The sequence below is a fragment of the Triticum urartu genome, chromosome 4A (genome assembly GCF_056163025.1).
Source record: "Triticum urartu cultivar PI428250 chromosome 4A, HENAU_Tu73, whole genome shotgun sequence".
NCBI classification, from domain to species: Eukaryota; Viridiplantae; Streptophyta; class Magnoliopsida; order Poales; family Poaceae; genus Triticum; species Triticum urartu.
Genome location: NC_141876.1, coordinates 23140088 through 23161325, shown reverse-complemented (window position 1 = coordinate 23161325; position 21238 = coordinate 23140088). Strand labels below are relative to the sequence as shown.

The following is a 21238-nucleotide window of genomic DNA, read 5'->3' as shown; positions in this document are numbered from 1 at the left end:
ATGTGCATTACCGAGTGGGCCCAGAGATACCTCTCCGACAATCGGAGTGACAAATCCTAATCTCAAAATACGCCAACTCAACAAGTACCTTTGGAGACACCTGTAGAGCACCTTTATAATCACCCAGTAATGTTGTGACGTTTGGTAGCACACAAAGTGTTCCTCCGGTAAATGGGAGTTGCATAATCTCATAGTCATAGGAACATGTATAAGTCATGAAGAAAGCAATAGCAACAAACTAAACGATCAAGTGCTAAGCTAACGGAATGGGTCAAGTCAATCACATCATTCTCCTAATGATGTGATCCCGTTTAATCAAATGACAACTCATGTCTATGGTTAGGAAACATAACCATCTTTGATCAACGAGCTAGTCAAGTAGAGGCATACTAGTGACACTGTGTTTGTCTATGTATTCACACATGTATTATGTTTCCGGTTAATACAATTCTAGCATGGATAATAAACATTTATCATGAAATAAGGAAATAAATAATAACTTTTATTATTGCCTCTAGGGTATATTTCCTTCAACAGGGCCTTTGCAAATGTGCATCGATGTGCCATATGGAAGCCTGTTTCATCATCGGCCCCACATACATTACAAATCGGGGTGAGGCCTGGGATGCGACAAAATCTATTAGTTTGAACCGCCAGTTACTCCGTTGCTAGTCTCCATGTAAAAATACGTACTTTTGGGGGTACATTTGTCTTCCAGATATTATTCCAAATACTATGATCCCCTTAGGTATTGTGGCTGGACCCAATCACCACAGAATCCTTTTCGTCCATGGCTAACCGGTATGCGCTACAAACACTAAAAATTCCGTTTCTTTCAGACCCAACAACTGATCTTCCTCTCTATGTTCAGCTCCACCATAGGCAAACTATGGCTAGCCACATGTCGATACGGGAGGCATCACTGACTTCATCGCAGTGGCATCAAAAACCATACACCACCAACCAAGGGATAATATCATGTGCTTCCACACCTCCCATGACCCCATGATACGGGGGATTCTCATGATCGAACGGCTAGCATCAGAGCCTATTGCCTGCGGCCGTTGCTACACCATCAAAACCAACCTCGCATCCAACACCAAGATCAATGGTCCCCGTCGTTAGCAACAGGGCCGTCGATGAGGGTGGCCAAGGTGGGCGACTACACAGGGCCCCCGAAAAAAATGAGGCCCCCAAAATCATTAATCTTGCGCTAATTATGTTGCATGTCATGCATGATCTCTCATCGGCCGACGATTTATTTCCTTCTCTACGCACCCCTACATGCATGGGATTTCTTTACCTTGATTACCTCCCCTGCATGCGCGTGATTCCTTTACATCTCATGCGATAAGTTTTTTTCCCACACAACTCCCTACTGCATACACCATTTAGTTCCGGATATTTTGGCACGGTAATTGCATGGGTGAGGATTCCGGATCAAAGAGAATCGGCATGGAGATCGCTCCATTCGCGGGGCCATTTTTTTACCGTAGACTTTTATTTAGTGGAAACAACCTATCGAAGGGAATCAAAGAGCTGGAAATAAGAAATGATTAATATTTCAGAATTCCCTTAAATTAATACACACCCAATAATATGAAACAAAGGTCAATACTTTGAAGATCCTATTTTATGTTTGATGATCATATAATGCAAATGTGTAACCTGGAGTACTCCGCACGACACAGTTGACACCAAGCAATCGGTTGCTCAGCAGAGTGATAAAATCTTGGATGATATATGTGATGACAAGCACGCATTACATGAATTGATAGCCGAACCGTAGCATAATTTATTTTTCGCACCGGGGCCCCAAATTTCTGGAGACGGCCCTGGTTAGCAACCACCAAAACCAACCTTGCATCCAACACCAAGATCAATGGTCCCCGTCGTCACTCCGCAGCCACCAGAGACAATGGAGATCCACTGGCCTTGCCGGCGGAGCACCGGAGATGAGACGTCCCTAACCTTCTTAATCGGGAAGGTCTTAACCCGAGAGTCTTCCAGATCCCATCGTACGCCTCTTTCAAGAGAGACAGAAGTACCATAGCAATTTGTGAGCAAGAACCTTCAACTCATGCCTAAATTTTAAAATGTTACTACCCAAGCACTGGCCTACCCTATCCATCTGCATTTTTGCTATGGTAGTATACGTGTCGTTCATGTGGAGATGCACGTACGAATTCAGCACAGCAGCAGACAGAAAATTCCGGGACACATGCAGATGCAGGCGCTAATTCGCCGATGACGAACCAACTCATCCTCCTCGTATCGTCGAACTGTCGTGCATGGGCAACCCGTTCAATCTGCTTTCTTGCACGACGCGTTCTCCCTGATCCTCCTGACGCGACGGAAAAACGTCCTGATCCAAAGCCGCGCCCACAGCCGGAGCCTGGAGCAGCAACCCCTCCTCCGCCCCGCCACCACCTGCTGACCGATCGAAGACACCAGCACGCGTTAGATGCACGTCGTGCATGCATGATCCAACGAAATAAGAAATGTCTTGCCGATCCGCCGCGCTCACCTTGTCGTCGTCGCGGGCGCCGGCGCCGCGATCGTCCGCCCGCTTCCATTCGCCCCACTCCAGCACGCGCGGCGGCCCCAAGGACAACGACGACGACGACCTCTGCCCGCCGCGCCGCCGCAGGTGCTGCGCGTACGCGAGCAGCATCGCCCGGCGGTTGGAGCCGCCTGCGGCCGCGCGCGCCCCGGCTCGAGCGGTCGACCAGGACGCGCTGTAGCTGCCGGAACGGCGGCGCGGCAGCTCCTTGTAGGCGGTCACGACGACCGTCCTGGCGGCATCCATGGACGTCTGCGTCGGCATCGGCGTACGTCCGAAGACTGGGCCGTGTCGCGTACGGTCGTGCGCGCGCGAGGAGGGTAAATATAGGGGGGCGATCACGCGAGAGGCCGCAGGCACGCAGTTTGTGGCTGAGATTGGTGGCCGGCGCGGCGAGGCCACATTTGCCGGAGCAGTTCGGCTCGGTCGCTCTCAGTTCCTCTCGTCACAGCCAAGAGGCAGCTAGCTGGGTTTTTTTTATAAAAAAAATTAACGTAGGCTGGATGGGTAATATTGACAGGGACATGCAAGGCGAGGTTTTATGGGATGCATTGACCACTGTTTCATGGGGTGCATGGACTAGTACTGTACAAGAAAACGTGGTCTATATAGTATCTCGTCAACGGTCTTTGGTATGTGGGCCCTACTCAGTTTAATTTCTTCCCTTATTTTTGACAGGCAGTTTAATTCCTTCCTTGTCTAACATCTTAATCAAAAAGGACAGCCATAACTACTAGCCAAAGTCAGACATCACAAAATACCGGCTGCTGCCTGCTAGACTTGCTCATCAAATCTTGTCTCTCTAGTCTCCCATGTTTTTCTTTCAAGAAACTTCTAATTTATCATCGTCAATCATAGCAATACAAAGAACAACAGAGGACGCGAAGCGGATGCCTCACGCGCCTTCTCGATGTCCGCCGCGTCCCCTCCTGGCGGCCGTCCAACTACCACGGCGGTCAGCTTAATTTATTACGACCGTCCAACTTAGGCCCACGTGTCAGCAACGGCGGTCGGCCTTTTTTAATCTGAGCGTGTGGCGGGGTCGTCCTCATCCACTCCAGAAGCCCCTCTCCCCATCTCACCATCCTCTGCTTACCCATCGGCGGCAACCCTAGCCCCCCTCTCCCCCACCTCCCCCCCCCCCCCCCCCCCCCCCCCGCAAGGATGGGTTTCTTCTCCGGCAAAGGCAAGGGCAAAGACCCCGCCACCTCCTCCGACGGCGTCTTCCTGCCGGACGAGGCAGCGCGTGAGCGTCCCAGTGCACCAGGCGAAGTGGCACTGGGAGAACCGTGTCCCTCTCCCTACCCCGACGTCACCCTGCCACACGACTGACACTTGGATCCGAAGAGGATCCCAGTGCCGACGGCGCCGCGGTCAGTGAGGCCGCACACGGAGGAGGTGCGTCGTCGGCGGGCATTGCTGACGCCGGAGCAGCGTCGCGACTCCGCCTACGACATCGACTCACCCTATTGGGCGCGTTGGTTCGCCTTCGAGCACGAGGGGGGCAGGCGTCCGCGACGTCTCGCATGGCTCCCCGCCGACGCCCCTCATCGTTCGCGACGAGGACCAGGTGGCGGAGGACGCCTACCAGGCGGCCCTGGCGGCAGTCATCCGGGAGAGCGAGGAGGAGCAGTGCAGGGATGAGGAGGAGGAGGCAGCATTCGAGCCACGCATGGCGGAGGCCATGGTGCTGTTCGCAGTCGGCGACTGCGTAGTGCCGCCGCTGGCCCTGCCGTCTCCAGCCAAGGCCGAGCCGATGCCGACCCCCATTAAGGGCTACTCCTGGACCAGAGTGGTGCGCGAGTGGGTCAGCGCGTCGGCGATCTGGCTGGGGGCGACAGAGGCGCATGATGAGGCCTACCTCGAGCAATGGCGCCAGCGACGGCTGGCCGACGAGCGCCGCAAGGGCGAGCCTCGAGCAGCTGGAGCGCGACACCGAGGAGGAGGCACGTCGTGCCCGGCCCGCGGAGGCACAATCCCCAGCGGACGACATCGCCAGAGTCTAGAACACGGCATTCCCCTAGGCCAGCCCAGCACCGACGCTGATCGACCTCACCGGCCTCGACGTTGACGAGGATGACTCCTAGGGCAGCGCGCCGCCTCGTAGTTTACTTTTTAATTAATGTTTCAGTTAATGTAATGTGGACGCGTGGACTCTCGTCGGCCTTGTGCCCGGCATTAATGTTTAATTAATGTTTTCCTATTTTTGAAATATTGTGTTCTATTTTCGCCGGCCTTTGGAAGCGGACATGGGTGTCCGCCGGGCCGACCCAAATGAGATAAAAGACGAACAAAATCGCCATCCGTTTGGGTCGATGCGTTGGAGTTGCTCTTAGACAATGGTCAGAGAGATTGTGAGTGAGTGCAGCGTTGTCCAAACAAAAAAACTTTTAAACGGATGCAGTCTATTTTGTCTGCTATGTTTGATTTATGATCATTTGATGTTTTTAAAGTTTTTTTATATAACTATCTATAAAAGTTGATAAACAAATTTATTAAGAATATTTATATAACTAGCTACCATTTTATTAGACTCGGAACTGAATGATGATAACATAAGAAACCGTGAGATGTAAGATCACGGTAACAACATAGATTCCACAGATTGTATGTTTCTGGGTGGATTTCCTAAGAATCTCAAAACATCGAGCACGTCATCAGAAGTCAAGCTCTTCTCGCAACTATTTTCTTCTTTCATCGTCTGTCAATCCAACAAATGATGATTTAATAAATGAACTTTGCTTGCGCATCAGTATGGTTGATGAGTATAATCCACTTTTTTTAGTTCGTTTTGTATTCTAATAAATTATTCTCTTGTGTTATTATAATTGACAAAATTCTGTTTTCTTAAATGGCTCAGCAAAAAAATCATTAAAAGAGAATTAAGATTTAAAATAGATGTTTTATTGCGGATTATAATATGTGCATACTTACTAGTGTCTCTTTAGTCTCCCATGTTTTTCTTTCAAGAAACTTCTAATCTATCATCGTCAATCATAGTAGTACAAAGAACAACAGAGGTACTCTCTCTGTTCACTTTTATAAGACCTTGAAAACATTTCAGACAATGTACAAAACAGCCCATTTTGAGTTGTCTAAAATGACTTACAAAAGTGAACGGAGGGAGTAATAAAAGTACAACTATGTCTGTGGACCACTTAGCGACGACTATAAGCACTGGAGTGAGCCGAAGGCGCGCCACACTACAAGAAATATGTCAACTTATGACCTTCTGTCAGTGACCCTCGAAGAATTGGTCATAAATTTATGACCATTTTAGACCAATTGGTCAAAAGCTATCTGGGGGGCACTAAACCCTAAACCATAACGACCATTTTGGTCAGAAAGGTCATAATTTCATTAGAGGAAATGGTCATAAAGCAAACAGCGCTAGTCCGCTGCTTTATTTCTAGTTGTTAACGACCAATATAGATGGTCATAGCCTTGTAAATTGTGGTGGGTTGCTATGACTAGGCGCCATCTCATCAGTTTTGCCTATGTGTCATGTCCATGTGGCAGTTTTTGCCCTAGGTTGTGAAGCAACCTATATTTCTGTCATTCCCAAAATTCCCAAAAAAATCTCATAAATTCGTTGGGCCATATCTTCGTCAAATATGTAAAAACCTTCCTTGCCTAGTTGAAAAATAATTCAAAAATATTCATTTTTCTATTCTGTTCCGAACAATAGTTTGTGAAGGAAGTACCACTTTGGCATGTCCAAATAGTATCCATTTTCTACAGTGCTTTCCTATGCCCAAATAACCATCCTCCACCAAATGCCAGCTCAATCTATTTATTATTTTGAGCCGAGCTTCAACATTCGTAGTCATGTCCAGTGTGGTAGTTTGCAAAGCAAGTACTACCTAGGCTCCTCCTTTTGAGCTGAAAATTTGTGAAGACGGTCTTCTTAGTAACTGATCATCCTCAGCCAAAACTCACACCCATTAGCCATGTACATTTCCCGTACCGCTAATCAAACACTTGGCTGCTAATTCATGTTTAAGCATCGATCGGTCTCCTCGTGAGAATCTTATGTTGTAATTTTCTTCCTAGCACCTACCTGGGGAGTGCCCAACCCACTAGACATGCCTAGGCCGCCCAGAACACATGGTAACACCACGGTCATGCGGTGACCACGCGGCGGGCATGCGAGTTTACGCGCTCTAGAGTTGGGGCCCTCGGCCACCACCCAAACCTCGACGTATCGCCACCAAACCATGTATTTATGATTAAATAGGTACTTATGTAACTAGAAATGATTTTTGGAAAAAATAAATAGCAAACTATGAGGCAACTGCAGTTCAAATTTGACCCGCTTCCAGCTGAATCGGCAGAAATTTGTCTTTTTCACGAGAGGTGGATAAAAACATTTTACACCCAATCATCTATCAATTGTACATTAAATATGTCCTAGTATTTTAGAAAATTGATTTGGTCAAATTTTGCAACAATTATTTGGTAGGTCCTTCACAAAAAAACTCCTTTTGGGCACTCAAAAATGGAAAATGTTTTTTCGTCCAAAGAAAATGAAAACTTCCTTAGGAAACATTGTTTGCCATTCCAATATGCACCCTTGTGCACAATATAATATCATTTGAACAAACTATGCCATGGATGTGGCCATAAGATTGATCATTTGGCTTGAAAGCCATTGATCTCCACACGTGATAGCTCGTTTCTGAGAACACTTTTTTTAAAATAATTGCCGTATTACAAGTTTGTTATTTTTCCTAGGAACTTGGCCACATATAATGACACAATGCGAAGGTTTCCCAATTTTTTGATTTTTCTGAATTTTTTATGCCCGTTTCAAAATGCGGTTAAAACGGCAGGAATGACCGTTCCTAGCTAGTGGTTGAATCTTGGAACTTTTTTGGTGTTTCTATGATTAAATAGATACTTATGTACCTAGAAATAATTTTTGAAAAAAAATAAAGAGCAAACTACAAGGTAGCTACGGTTCAAATTTGACCCGCTTCCAACTGAATCGGCGGAAATTTGTCTTTTTCATGAGAGGTGGATCAAAACTTTTTACACCCAACCATTTGGTCAATTGTGCATTAAATATGGCCTAGTATTTTAGAAAAATGATTTGGTCCAATTTTGCAACAATTATTTGGTAGGTCCTTCACAAAAAAACCTCCTTTTGGGCACTCAAAAAATGGAAAATGGTTTTTCGTCCAAAGAAAGTGACAACTTCCTTAGGCAACATTGTTTGTCATTCCAATATGCACCCTTGTGCACAATATGAGATCATTTGAACAAACTATGCCATGGATGTGGCCATAAGATTGATCATTTGGCTTGAAAGCCATTGATCTCCACACGTGATAGCTCGTTTCTGAGAACACTTTTTTAAAATAATTGTCGTATTACAAGTTTATTATTTTTTCTAGGAACTTGGCCACATATAATGACACAATGCGAAGGTTTCCCAATTTTTTGTTTTTTTTGAATTTTTTATGCCCGTTTCAAAATGCGGTCAAAACGGCAGGAATGACCGTTCCTAGCTAGTGGTTGAATCTTGGAATTTTTTGGTATTTCTATGATTAAATAGATATTTATGTACCTAGAAATTATTTTTGTAAAAAATAAAGAGCAAACTATGAGGCAGCTGTAGTTCAAATTTGACCCGCTTCCAACTGAATCGGCGGAATTTGTCTTTTTCACCAGAGGTGGATCAAAACTTTTGACACCCAACCATTTGGTCAATTGTGCATTAAACATGGCCTAGTATTTTAGAAAATTGATTTGGTCCAATTTTGCAACAAATATATTGTAGGTCCTTCACAAAAAAACTAATTTTGGGCTCTCGAAAAATGATTGTCTTAAAAAACACTCATTTTGGATAATACCTTTTAGAGATATTTGTATTATTCAAAGTTTGTTATTTTTACTGAAACGTAGATCACACTTGGTGACACAATGCTAAGGGTTTTCTTTTCTATTTATTTTTATAAATTTTCTAGGCCGTAAAAAAGCTGACATGATTTAGCATCTTATTTTTAATCGATCACGACCAATTTAAATGGTCATAACACCATCGAAGAGATACTGCATTGTGATTGGTCCAAAAACATATCACGCGGATCATGGATTAAGCACCGTCGGATGCTCCGGATCGAACGGTAGCCCTCGGTAGCCCTCATCGCTCTCATCCCCCTCCCGAATCACCCCGTGCCCCTCTCATCCCTCTCACCCTCGTCCACCCACGAAACCCTAGCACATCTATCGTATGCCGCCGCCTCTCCCTTCTCCCCCCCGCCGCTGCTCCCTTCTCCCACCCGCCGCCACTACCTTGTCCCCACCGCCGCCGCTCCCTTTTCCCCACCATCGGTCCTTCACGCACGCGCTCCCCAGAACAGACTCCACCTAACTCGCGCTCCCCAGATCCATCTGGAGCCGCCTTCTCGCGCTCCCCAAATCCGTCTCGATCCGCCTCCCCCTCGACTCGACCCGCCTCCACCCACCTCCTGCCTCCTCCCTCTCACTCCTCCGCCCGCCCGCACGCGCCCGACCATCCTCTCCCCCACGACGACCACCGCGCCAAGGAGCAAGGAGGGCAGCCAGGCGGCCGGAATGCCCGCACAGAAGCGCCCGCACTCGTCGCTTGACGCGGACGACGGCCACGTCCAGGAGGAGGAGGTTGCCGGTGTTGCCGGGGCCGCCGGCTCCGGCACGGAGGGCGGTGGCGCAGGCGTCCAGAGGGCGGCCAACGCGGGCTCTGTTGAGCTGGCCAAGGACGGTGCCGGTGAGAGCACTGCTTCCAGCGACACGTGCCGCTGACTCATCTCCCACCACGCGATGTCCGCCAGTTCAGGTTGCTTCGATTTGATGCTTTTTCTTGTTTCGTGGGCATTAGGCATATGATTTAGGATCTGTTTCATCTCCTCTTCCTTCGTCATGAGCTGATCCGGTTTCTGGCCTTGTTTCTCGTGGTTTTGCAGCGTGGATCCATTCACCAAGAAGAAGTGGTATGAAAAATTAATCCAGTACTGTTGAATCAAGAAGAAGTGGCCTTACTGTTATGTTTATCTGTCCTATGAATTTGGATGCTTGGTACTCCATTTTACTACTGCTCTGTTCCGTGATCTCCCACTAATCTTCTTCGTGATTGTGGAGCCCGGTCGTTTGGTGCGATCCTATGTGTGTATGGAAACCTGATATTGATCTTTATAAGATCTTCAGCAGATGTTGATCTCTTCTCTGTAGTTGCCTACCTAGCTAGCTCGATCTGCATTCAGGTGTTTTCATGCATTGCAGGAGCTTTTTTCTTAATGGTTATGCATGTTTAGCTAGTTCTTGCAGCAAGGCATATTTGTGATGCTAGTTTAGATCGACGTCCATGGCAGGAGCTCGGTGCTTGCTCAACGACCATGGTGTCCACGCGTACGCATGCACGGTTTACCAACTGTTGCTCTCAGGCGCAGCTGGATTTCTGCTATGCTTCCCCTCCATTTCAAACTAGCCTCGCCTCGTTGCTAGCTGACAGTGCGTGCTAGCTGCATGCATGTACATGCATCTTCTGGAATAGAGTGATTGGTTTGAATTCAAGTGCAGAATATAGGCAAATGGGTGCTAGCTGTACATATTAATTGCCTCCGTTCAGTGTCGATTTCTTCAGTGTACTACTGCTAGTGTCGATTGATGCATTGGTTTGAGTTTGATTTAGTCAGGCAGGTTTAGTAATTCATTTTTTAGATTAATTTGACATGGGTTTGGTGAACTATGTAATACTCCCTCTGTCTCAAAATACAAAACGTCTTTTGCTCTAAATATTATCCAGTACTATTGCCTACATGCTTCTAGCGGCTGATGCTTTTAATTTTGCTTAGTTTTTATGCTTCAGATCGCTTCCTCCATGACACCCCGATCCGGGCGGCGCCAGCAGCGATGGCGATCGACAATCGAGTGTGCCTAACTCTGCATCTATAACTGGCCTGTCTTCTTTGGACGGTCAGCTGCTTCCTCCCCACATTGAAATCTTGACCCCTTTCTTGTTGATGGACTCGTTGACTGATTCGTATGTGCGTGGATGCAGGGTGCAGGTGCTCTACTACGCGCTACTCCGGATGGGTCACCTGGACAGATGTTCTGGTTGTTTTTGAGCTACTTCCACTTTTTTAGCAGATTGACTACTGGCTTATTTTATAATGCAATGATGACTACTGCACTGCACCTATATTTGGCTAGCTCACTTAGACTGCCTATTCTTCTGCTCTTTTGATGGCATATATATCAACTATCAAGCAATGAAGCAATGCTCCCCTTTGCCTTGGCATGTGTGCAAACTGTGTGTTATGTATTTTGTTCTAGCGGTACTATATAAGCCTGCATGTACGGATGTGTATGCCAATACCTGCATGAACAAAAACTTTTACAAGGTTCTGGTTGCTTTGATAGTACACTGTATGTTCTACATTATATTTCTATATCTATATAATTTAGTTTGAGAAAGTAACTTAAGGATGTGTATCCCTTTTTATAATTCCTCTACACTACTCAATCGCTATCTGCCTCTAATTATTATAGTGACATCACTTATGGGTACAATGCTGAATTCTTGAGAACCTGCAGTAATCATCATATTTTTAGCTATCTTAATTCTTCTGTGCGATGCACATTGTTGGTGTTAATCCACCACCCGTTTGGCCACTGTAATATTTACATAGTATTTTTTTTATGTCCTAGTAGTAATGCCACTGTAGTATTTACATAGTAGTTTGTCTATTACTTGTATCCAGATTTTATATCCTGCCCTATGCCCTTGTCGACTTGCTTAGGTACATAATTGTTATGTCTTGCAATCTGGTATTGATGATTGTCAATGTATTCATGTATACCCTTCTAGTGTACCTTGTATGTGACCCTGCTGATTTGTATATCAATGCTTTGTTTCCAATAGATGTATGCTGATGCCTGATTCCTTAAAACTTCACTGTTGCAGTAGCATTTTTCCTTAGTGCATAGATGTATGAGCCATCACTTATGCTTGAAACATTGCTCTCTTTCCCAGGAACCATCATGGTCTGTGTCACTACTGGGGCGTGTGTATCCGTGGTCAGCACACCAAGACTACCGGCAGGAGAGGGAAGACTGTTGGTGTCTCCAAGAAGCGATAAACTACTTCACAAAGATCCCCGCATAGCTTCACTACTACTGTGTTGGTCCATTTCCAGAATCTTAAGGAGTGTTCTTGTTTAGACGATTACCTTGGATGATGCTTTTGCTTGGGGAGAGGCTCAAGAATATCAGGTATAAACTCCTCCCCCTCTCGTTTGTTTTTGTTTCATACAGTTTGGTGGTTGATACATTACTGTGCAAGTTCTATGGTAGGTGAGTTCTTTTTGTTGCTGCAAGCATTGACACAATATGTCATGTGCAGGGAGCTTTGTGTCCGAGTTTCAGCCATCCTCTACAGCAAGGAGCTCTCAGCCAAAGGAGTAAGCAGCGCTGCTAGTTCCTTGAGGCCAGATCGAGTAAGATGGCGCACCATGGCGTGTGGTGGCGTATTTTGCTTCCGAGAACAATACTGTTTATTTTAAGTGAGATGTACTTGTCTAGTGCTTGGTAAAAAAATTGAAGGATGAAGTATCATGTACTGTCTATGTTGTAGTGAGCTGTAGTAGGAGTGTAATGAAATTTTATCTGCTGTTGTATGTGCTATTTTCCTCTAATGTGTTGTGTACATTTTACTTGAACAGTAAATTCTCTAGAAAAATGTTCTTACTGGACCTGATAGTGGTCACGTCCCAAATATACTTGTACTATTAAGATGCCATGGCCCAAAATAACCTGAGCTGAAAAGCTATTCAGAATAACTATAAGCAGGCCTCGACTCAAATAGAAAATAGAATCGAAAAGGAAACGGACTATGTGGAAAGGTAAAGGCCCATGATAGAACAAGCCCAAAAAAATTCAGGAAAAAAAATCATAAATGGGCCGAATTGTTGGGCTAGGCCCATGTAGAAAACCGAATTGGACCGGGCTGAATCTTGTGCCACATCAGCTTGCCACGCTGGATGCCTACGTGGCCTGGGGAGGTTGCTAGTGACCAAAACAGAACAATAGGCTTATTTTGGTCGTAAACGTCTTCGACCATTCCAGAAGAAAGGTCGCTATAGTCAGTTTATGACCGCCAGCTTTTGACCTTCTGTTTTTGGTCACAAAAAGGTCGCAAATGAAAAACCATGACCTTTCAGTGACCAATAGTGGTGGTCACAAGTTGACATATTTCTTGTAGTGCCACCATCATCGCTCCTCCCTCACTGGAGTCAGGCAAACCTTAGAGCATCTCCAGCCGCGCCCTCAACAGGCCCCCCAGGCCACTTTTTCGGCGTCGGCGCCAAAAAAACGCCCCAGTCGCGCCCTCGGGACGCCGAAAAACGCCGGTTCGGCCCTTTTTTCCGCCCAGCGGTCACAGGCCAAATCCGGCGCACTGGGGGCAGCTGGGGGCTCCGGCGCAAGGGAAAAGCGCGGCTGGTCCACGCCGTCAGGGGAAAAGTCAAGGTGTTCTTCCCCGACTCGCCTCCCACCCCCTGCGCCCTCGGCCGCCAGTAGCTATATCCCGGCGCCGCCCGCCGCCTTTCACCACTAGATAGCCATTCCACGCCGGAAAAATAGCAGAGCTTCGCCGCGGCAGCCCCTCCAATAGTAGCTGGGCGTTTTCGGCCACGGAGGGGCAGTTTAGCGGCGGGTACACGCCCACCGGGCGCAAGGTGTTCAGCGATTTGCCTGCCTCGGCGATGGACTCGGATGACGAGGAAGTGCTCGCCGTGCTGCTGGAGGAGGAAGCCGAGGCCGACGTCCAGGAAGAAGAGCATCTCATGGTGCTCGCCGCCCTCGCCCAGCTGCTGGCGAGCAATGAAAAGCCACGGCGAGGTGGCTCAGCATCGGGGCGGGTGAAAGCAAAGAATCGGCATCGTCTCGAAGGCTATTGTATGCTCTACTCCGACTACTTCGCCGATGCTCCACTTCACGGCGAGAAAACATTTCGGCGCCGTTATCGGATGAGCCGAAAGCTCTTCCTCGGGATTGTGAATTCCATCCGGGGTTCGACAACTACTTCAAGTGCAAGATGGATTGCACCGACGCCCTTGGATTCACCTCCGTCCAGAAGTGCACGACAGCGATGAGGATGCTTGCATACGGAGCTCCCGGTGATTCACTCGACGACTATGGGCGCATGGCCGAGTCCACCAGCATAGAGTGTTTCTACAAGTTCTGTCGGGCAGTGGTGGCAGTGTTTGGACCGCAATACTTGAGAACACCCAATGCGGAAGACACTGCTCGGATCCTAGCATAGAATGCAGCAAGAGGATCTCTTGGGATGCTTGGAAGCATCGACTGCATGCATTGGAAATGGAAGAATTGCCCATTTTCTTGGTAGGGGATGTACAAAGGCGCCAAAGGCGGTTGCAGTGTGGTACTTGAGGCGGTGGCCACACATGACCTCTGGATTTGGCACTCCTTTGGTATGCCAGGAACTCACAATGACCTCAACGTGCTGCAGTGCTCTCCTGTCTTTGCCAAGCTTGTTGAAGGTCATTCTCCTCCGGTGAACTTCGAGATCAATGGGCGGTACTACTACTATCTAGTTGATGACATCTATCCGAGATGGTCGACATTTGTGAAGACGATCTCAAACCCTGTGCCAGGAGGCAAGAACGCCTGGTTTGCGAAGGTTCAGGAGGCTTGCAGGAAGGATGTCGAGCGGGCATTTGGTGTTCCAATCTTGATTTGCTGTTGTCCGGTACCCCGCTCAGACCTGGTCGAAAGATCAAATGTGGGAGATTATGACTTGCTATGTCATCTTGCACAACATGATCATCGAGAGCGAGCAAGAAGACCCAGTGTTTGGCACTGAACCATACTACAGGCAGGGTCCTCTAGCCGAAGTTGATCACCAGCTACCGGCAACCTGGACTGCCTATCTCAGTATGCGTCAGGAGATCCGAGACCCACAGGTGCATCATCAACTGCAGCAAGATCTGATAGAGCATCTATGGAGGCTCAAGGGCGACGTCGGGCGCGACGTGTGATGAAATATGAGTTTTTATTTGTTGAACTATATAATTTGTATTGAACTATTTGTTGGTTTACTATTTTGTTGAAGTATTTGATATTTCTGTGATGAAATATGTGATAAAAAAAATTATGTGCATAATTGAACGCCGAACAACGGCGAACCACGCCGAATATGGGCCTATTGTCGCCCATATGGGCCCTTTATTCGCCGAAATGGGGCTGAAAAGTGGGCCAATATCGGCGCCTGGGGGCGACGACTGGGCGCGAAACCGCCCCCAGCGTCGATTGTATCGCCTGCTCGCCCTCAGGGGGCGATTTTTATGTGTCCTGGGGGGGCGAACGGCTGAAGATGCTCTTATGGTAGTAGACAGTCGGGAAGTCATCGTGGTAAGGCCGAATAGGACCATCACACCGGAGTAGCAATCATCGCCGATGAAGAAAGTCGTAGATCAAAATGATCAAACTTGTAAACACCCAAATGAACACAAACGAAGACCGGATCCCAACAGATCCACCGAAGACCAGCACCGACCGAATCTGCAAGATCCGACGGAATACACCTCCACACATCCACCGACGATGCTAGACGCACGAACGGGGCGGAGATAACGTGGGAGACATTATTCCTACTAAGGGCATCGCCGCTGCCACACAACGCCAACCAAGACGTTGAACCTAACAATAATGACAATGTGGTCCCTCCCGCCGACGGGGACCCGAGATCCTACGCACCTCCATGGTGTAAGGACATATTTATCCCTAAGTGTTTTGGTGATTGATGACAACGCATTTGCGGACTAATCGTGTGCCATGAGTTTTCCAGACACTTCTTTGCTAGGCACAAGACGATTGGGTGCCCCTGAAGACTGACGAAGACGGCGTCTTTTCTACGTTTCTTTTTGGTGGATTTGAGTCGTAGGAAAGCTGTACTATTAAGAGGGGGTCCGTGTTGGAAAGGTTTGGGTGGAATCATCACGTACACGTCTCCTTTTATCCCCTCCTTCTTCCTTGGAGCTTCCTCCGGTTTTTTCCTGCCTCCTTTGACTGGCTGCTGTTGTGGTTGCAGTAGTACTGCTCCTGGATCAACGGTAGTACCGTAGGCATCCACGGTAGTACCGCGCCGTGGCGCGGTAGTACCGCTGGTGCTCACGGTAGTACCGCTCCCCTGGAGCCGCACTACCACTGCCCACCAGGCTAGTGCCGCCCCCTTGCGGTAGTAGGAGCGGATGTAATTTTTTTACATCCGCACCTACCGCGGTAGTACCGCTTTCGCCGTGCGGTAGTACCGCGCTATGCGGTCAGGCAGTAGTACCGCCCCTCGGCAGTACTACTGTGTCGGGTTTTTGCTACTTCCGTTTATTTGCGAAAGTAGGCACGGAAGTTCCCCTTCCCCTTGGCAGGGACTTTTGCCTTGCGGTAGTACCGCATGGGGGGCGCGGTAGTACCGCGCGTGCGGAAGTACCGCCTCCAGCTTGCGTCTGTTTCTGTGCTGGGGTCGCGGTAGTATCGTGGGACGGTACGGTTGTACCACACTGCCGTGCGGTAGTACCGCTTGGTTGCAAGCAGTAGTACCGCGCGGCCTTGCGGTAGTACCGCTGGCCAGGCGCGGTAGTACCGCTGGCCGCGGGCTGGTTGGTGGGTAACGGTTGGATCTTTTCCACACACTATATAAAGGGTCTCCTTCTTCCCCGTTGACTCACCTCTTCCACCATTAAAGCTCCATTATTGCTCCAAGCTCCATTTTCGCCCGATCTCACTCTCTAGGCAACCAAACTTGTTGATTTGCTCGGGAGTGGTTGAGAAGGCCCCGATCTACACTTCCACCAAGAGATATTTGATTCCCCCCTACTAATCCCTTCCGGATCTTGTTACTCTTGGGTGTTTGAGCATCCTAGACGGTTGAGGTCACCGCGAAGCCATAGTCCATTGTGGTGAAGCTTCATGGTGTCGTTGGGAGCCTCCAATTGAGTTGTGGAGATTGCCCCAACCTCGTTTGTAAAGGTTCGGTCGCTGCCTCCAAGGGCACCAATAGTGGAATCGCGGCATCTCGCATTGTGTGAGGGCGTGAGGAGATTACGGTGGCCCTAGTGGCTTCTTGGGGAGCATTGTGCCTCCACACCGTTCCAATGGAGACGTACTTCCTCTCAAAGGGAAGGAACTGCAACACATCCTCGTCTCCACCGTCTCCACTCTTGGTTATCTCGTGCCTTTACTTGTGTAGCTTATTTGTTTCATATATCTTGCTTGCTTGTGTTCCTATTCGTGTTGCATCATATAGGCTGCTCATCTAGTTGCATATCTAGACAACCTACTTTGATGCAAAGTTTAAATTGCTAAAGAAAAGCTAAAAATTGTTAGTTGCCTATTCACCCCCCCTAGTCAACCATATCGATCCTTTCAATTGGTATCAGAGCCTCGTCTCTTTATTAAGGACTTTACCATCCAAAGAGTATGGTTGATACCGTAGACGGTGCGGAGGAACACTCCGGTGTGAATCCTATCTCGTCTACAGGCGATGGGGGAACTTCGGTCTCTCGTGAGGAGTTCAATGTGGCCTTGGAGACATTGAAAACCTCCATGACGACCGAAGTTGAAAGCATGTTTACTAAATTTCTTGAGGGGCTTAAACTATCCACCGCACCGTTGAAAGTGGGTGATCCCGCCATCAAGGTGTCAGATGCTATCCCCGACAAGGGGGAAGCTAGTAGTGAAAAGGCTCCTTCTTCTAGTGGCAAGAATGGCACCGGCATCTTTGCCCATGTGGAACCACCACTTGTTTATGGTGGACCGGTTCCTTCCGCTCATTTGAATCATGCCGGTCCTCCCCCTAAGATTGTGAAAAATGAGGATTTTGATTCTTGGGTTTACCGCTTTAAACGTCATTTAAATCATGTGAACACTAACCTTTGGAGAATCATTAAAGAAGGTTTCTATCCACATGATCCAAGCAACTTCACTCCTCGAGAAGCCGCGGACAATCAATTCAATGAGAATGCTCTCTTCATCATTCAAGATGCAATTCCACCCGAAGACCTACCTCATCTTCGTCCCTTCGCCTTGGCCAAAGATTCATGGCATTGTGTCATGTCTCTCTACCGGGGAAGCGCAAGCATTCAACGCTCCAACTATGAAGTAGTACAAGATGAGGCCGATGAGTTTGCAATGAAGGAAGATGAAGAACCTCGTGAGCTTTATCGGAGAGTAACCAAACTCGCGGTCTCACTACGAGATCACGGGAGCATGGACACGGATGACAATTGGATCAAGCGCAAATTCCTCAAGGCAATTATGCCCTACCACAAGGCCATGTCTTCCGTCATTCGTCAAAGACCGGACTTCCACACTTTGACCTCAAGCGAAGTGTTGGATGAGTTTGTGGCCATGAACATTTTGGACAAGACTGCCGACAATGCGGTGCTCCGTTCTCAACGGGCAAAGAAGCCTAACCTTGCATTGAAGGCCAAGCTCACCGTGGAAGAAGAAGAAGAGGAAGAAGATGAGAGCAACCCCGAAGATACGAAGTATGCATATCATGAACACATGGCACTTGCTTCAAGGCAATTTTGGAGCAAGAAAAACTCAAGGCCCAATTTTAGCAAAAACAACTCGAGTGGCACAAGGGGCAAGCAACGTGTAAGGACTTGCTACAATTGCGGCAACGTGAGTCATTTCGTTGCGGAATGCCCGTATGAGAAGAGGGAAGACAATGGTGGCAAACTCATCCGAAAGGACAAGGCCAAGTCGTTCCCCAACAAGAACAACTTCACCAAGAAGACTCCTCCCAAGGCTTTGGTTGTGCAAGAAGAGTACAATGAGGATGATGATGATGATGAAGATGATGAGTCGGTTGCCATGGCCTCCGTTACCATTGCAACAACGTCATGGGTGTCTCTCTTCGACTCACCCAACGAGAGCATCACCGCCAAGTGCCTCATGGCTAAAGCCACCAACAAGGTAACCTTCAACATCAAAACTACCATCATTAATCATCCTTCCCCAATGGATAGCATTAATGAACCTGAGGGAGCTAATGTGGATGCTAACGAGTTTGAGGCCTTTATGGGCAAACTCAAGGGAAAATCCAAGAAGCACTTTGTTGCTCTCTTGGAACAACTGGGTGAGGCCAATGACATGATCGAGGCTCACGAAGACACCATCTCTAAGATGGAAGGGCATAGTCGTGACTATGCCGATGAGATTTCGGATCTTTCCAATGCTCTTGAGGAAGAGCGTGGTCTTCGTTTGGCTCTTGAGGAGTCACACAACGTTGATCATGCTAAGTTAAAGAAAGATTATGATCATGCCCTCAATGTTTCTCGTGTGCTAAATTCCGAGAAGGCCAAACTCGGGGTTGATCTTTCTAGACTCAAAGAGGAGTTTGATATACTTGACAAGGCCCACAAGGCCTTGAAGGGTATTCACGCTAGTCTCAAGGAGTCTCATGATCAACTCCAAGTGAAGCTAACTAAGGAGAAAGCAACTTTCCCTCATATGGTTTTAATTGATAATACAAATGCTACTAACCCGTGTTGTGAGCATATACATCTTGTTGAGGAAAATGCGAAGTTGAAGGAGCAACTTGAGAGAGGTCTTGCGACTTGCATACAAGGCAGGAAGAACCTCAACGATCTCTTGATCAACCAAAAGGGAGGTGTGGCCAAGGAAGGGGTTGGGTACGTGCCCGACTCCAAGAACAAGAAGAAGAATGACAAGACCAAACGACCTCCTCCCCTCATGCAAACCTTTGTGAGGGAGGGAGAGAGTGCCCCTGAGGAGAAGAAGAAGAACAATGTCTAGAAGGGCAATGCCATCCCTCTCAACAAAGCCGGCGATTTTAATCCTTCTTATGTGTTATGCCGTGCTAGTGATGGGCATGTTTATGCCAAATTTGTTGGTTCTCGTCATGAATACATTGAATGGTCTATTTGGGTTCCAAAAACCCTTGTTTCTAACATCAAAGGACCCATTACAAAATGGGTACCTAAAACCAAGCATTGATCTCTTGTAGGTGTTTGCTTCCGGTGGGGGATCATGGTTGCTCAATAGCGGAGCTACAAATCATATGACCGGAAGCAAGGACTTGGTGGTGGACGTGCACAAGGTTCCATCTATGCCCACCAATGTCGAGTGGGGTGACGCCTCATCTTCTAAGGTATTGGGACTTGGCAAGGTGGTCATCTCTCATGATCTCACGATCAAGAAGGTCATGCTTGTTGAGTCCCTTGCATACAATTTACTTTCCGTTCGTCAACTTGCTATCATGGGCTTTGCCACTTTCTTTGATATCGTTCCCGTAGCCCTCTTGTGGAGCAAGACTCTTAAAGTAGCCTTTGTTGGGCATGTCGAGAACGGTCTATATGTGATTAACTTTTCGGAGCGACCCACTAAGACATGATAAGATGTAAAACATGATAAACATCACATGCAATCAAATAGTGACATGAGAACGGTCTATATGAGAACGGTCTACCATCGTTCTAAGAAAATAAGATGTAAAACATGATAAACATCACATGCAATCAAATAGTGACATGATATGGCCAATATCATTTTGCTCCTTTTGATCTCCATCTTCGGGGCTCCATGATCATCGTTGTCACCGGCATGACACCATGATCTCCATCATCATGATCTCCATCATCGTGTCTTCTTGAAGTTGTCTCGTCATCTATTACTTCTACTACTATGGCTAACGCTTTAGCAATAAAGTAAAGTAATTACATGACGTTTATGTTGACACGCAGGTCATAAATAAATTAAGACAACTCCTATGGCTCCTGCCGGTTGTCATACTCATCGACATGCAAGTCGTGATCCCTATTACAAGAACATGATCAATCTCATACATCACATATATCATTCATCACATCCTTTTGGCCATATCACATCACAAAACACTTGCTGCAAAAGCAAGTTAGACGTCCTCTAATTGTTGTTGCAAGTTTTTACATGGCTGCTATAGGTTTCTAGCAAGAACGTTTCTTACCTACGCCAAAACCACAACGTGAATTGCCAATTTCTATTTACCCTTCATAAGGAACCTGTTCATCGAATCCGATCCGACTAAAGTGGGAGAGACAGACACTCGCCAGCCACCTTATGCAACTAGTGCATGTCAGTCGGTGGAACCGGTCTCACGTAAGCGTACGTGTAAGGTTGGTCCGGGCCGCTTCATCCCACGATGCCGCCGAATCAAGATAAGACTAGTAACGGCAAGCAAATTGACAATGTCGACGCCCACAACTACTTTGTGTTCTACTCGTGCATAGTAACTACGCATAGACCTAGCTCATGATGCCACTGTTGGGGAACGTAGCAGAAATTCAAAATTTTCTACGCATCACCAAGATCAATCTATGGAGTAATCTAGCAACGAGGGAAGGAGAGTGCATCTACATACCCTTGTAGATCGCTAAGCGGAAGCGTTCAAGTGAACGGGGTTGATGGAGTCGTACTCGTCGTGATCCAAATCACCGATGATCCTAGTGCCGAACGGACGGCACCTCCGCGTTCAACACACGTACAGCCCGGTGATGTCTCCTACGCCTTGATCCAGCAAGGGAAGAAGGAGAGGTTGGGGAAGACTCCATCCAGCAGCAGCACGACGGCGTGGTGGTGGTGGAGGAGCGTGGGACTCCAGCAGGGCTT

The 21238-nt window shown here is 47.6% G+C and overlaps 1 protein-coding gene across 1 annotated transcript; it reads right to left on the bottom strand.

The window, feature by feature from the left end:
* Positions 1-1570: 1570 nt before the first annotated feature.
* Positions 1571-3139, bottom strand: LOC147974563 (uncharacterized). Its single transcript, XM_087519507.1, has 2 exons — positions 2528-3139; positions 1571-2430 (listed from the first exon to the last, which is right to left on the bottom strand). The coding sequence occupies exons 1-2, from the start codon at positions 2825-2827 to the stop codon at positions 2305-2307; spliced, it is 426 nt and encodes a 141-aa protein (XP_087375633.1). The 5' UTR covers positions 2828-3139; the 3' UTR covers positions 1571-2304.
* Positions 3140-21238: the final 18099 nt, after the last annotated feature.

What these genes read in the sequence shown, in the direction of transcription:
- LOC147974563 (XM_087519507.1), bottom strand. Translation starts at nt 2,827, where the DNA reads ATGCCGACGCAGACGTCCATGGATGCCGCCAGGACGGTCGTCGTGACC. An exon ending in GCGCCCGCGACGACGACAAG is followed by an intron (nt 2,431 to 2,527) that starts GTGAGCGCGGCG and finishes ATCGGTCAGCAG; the next exon opens with GTGGTGGCGGGGCGGAGGAG.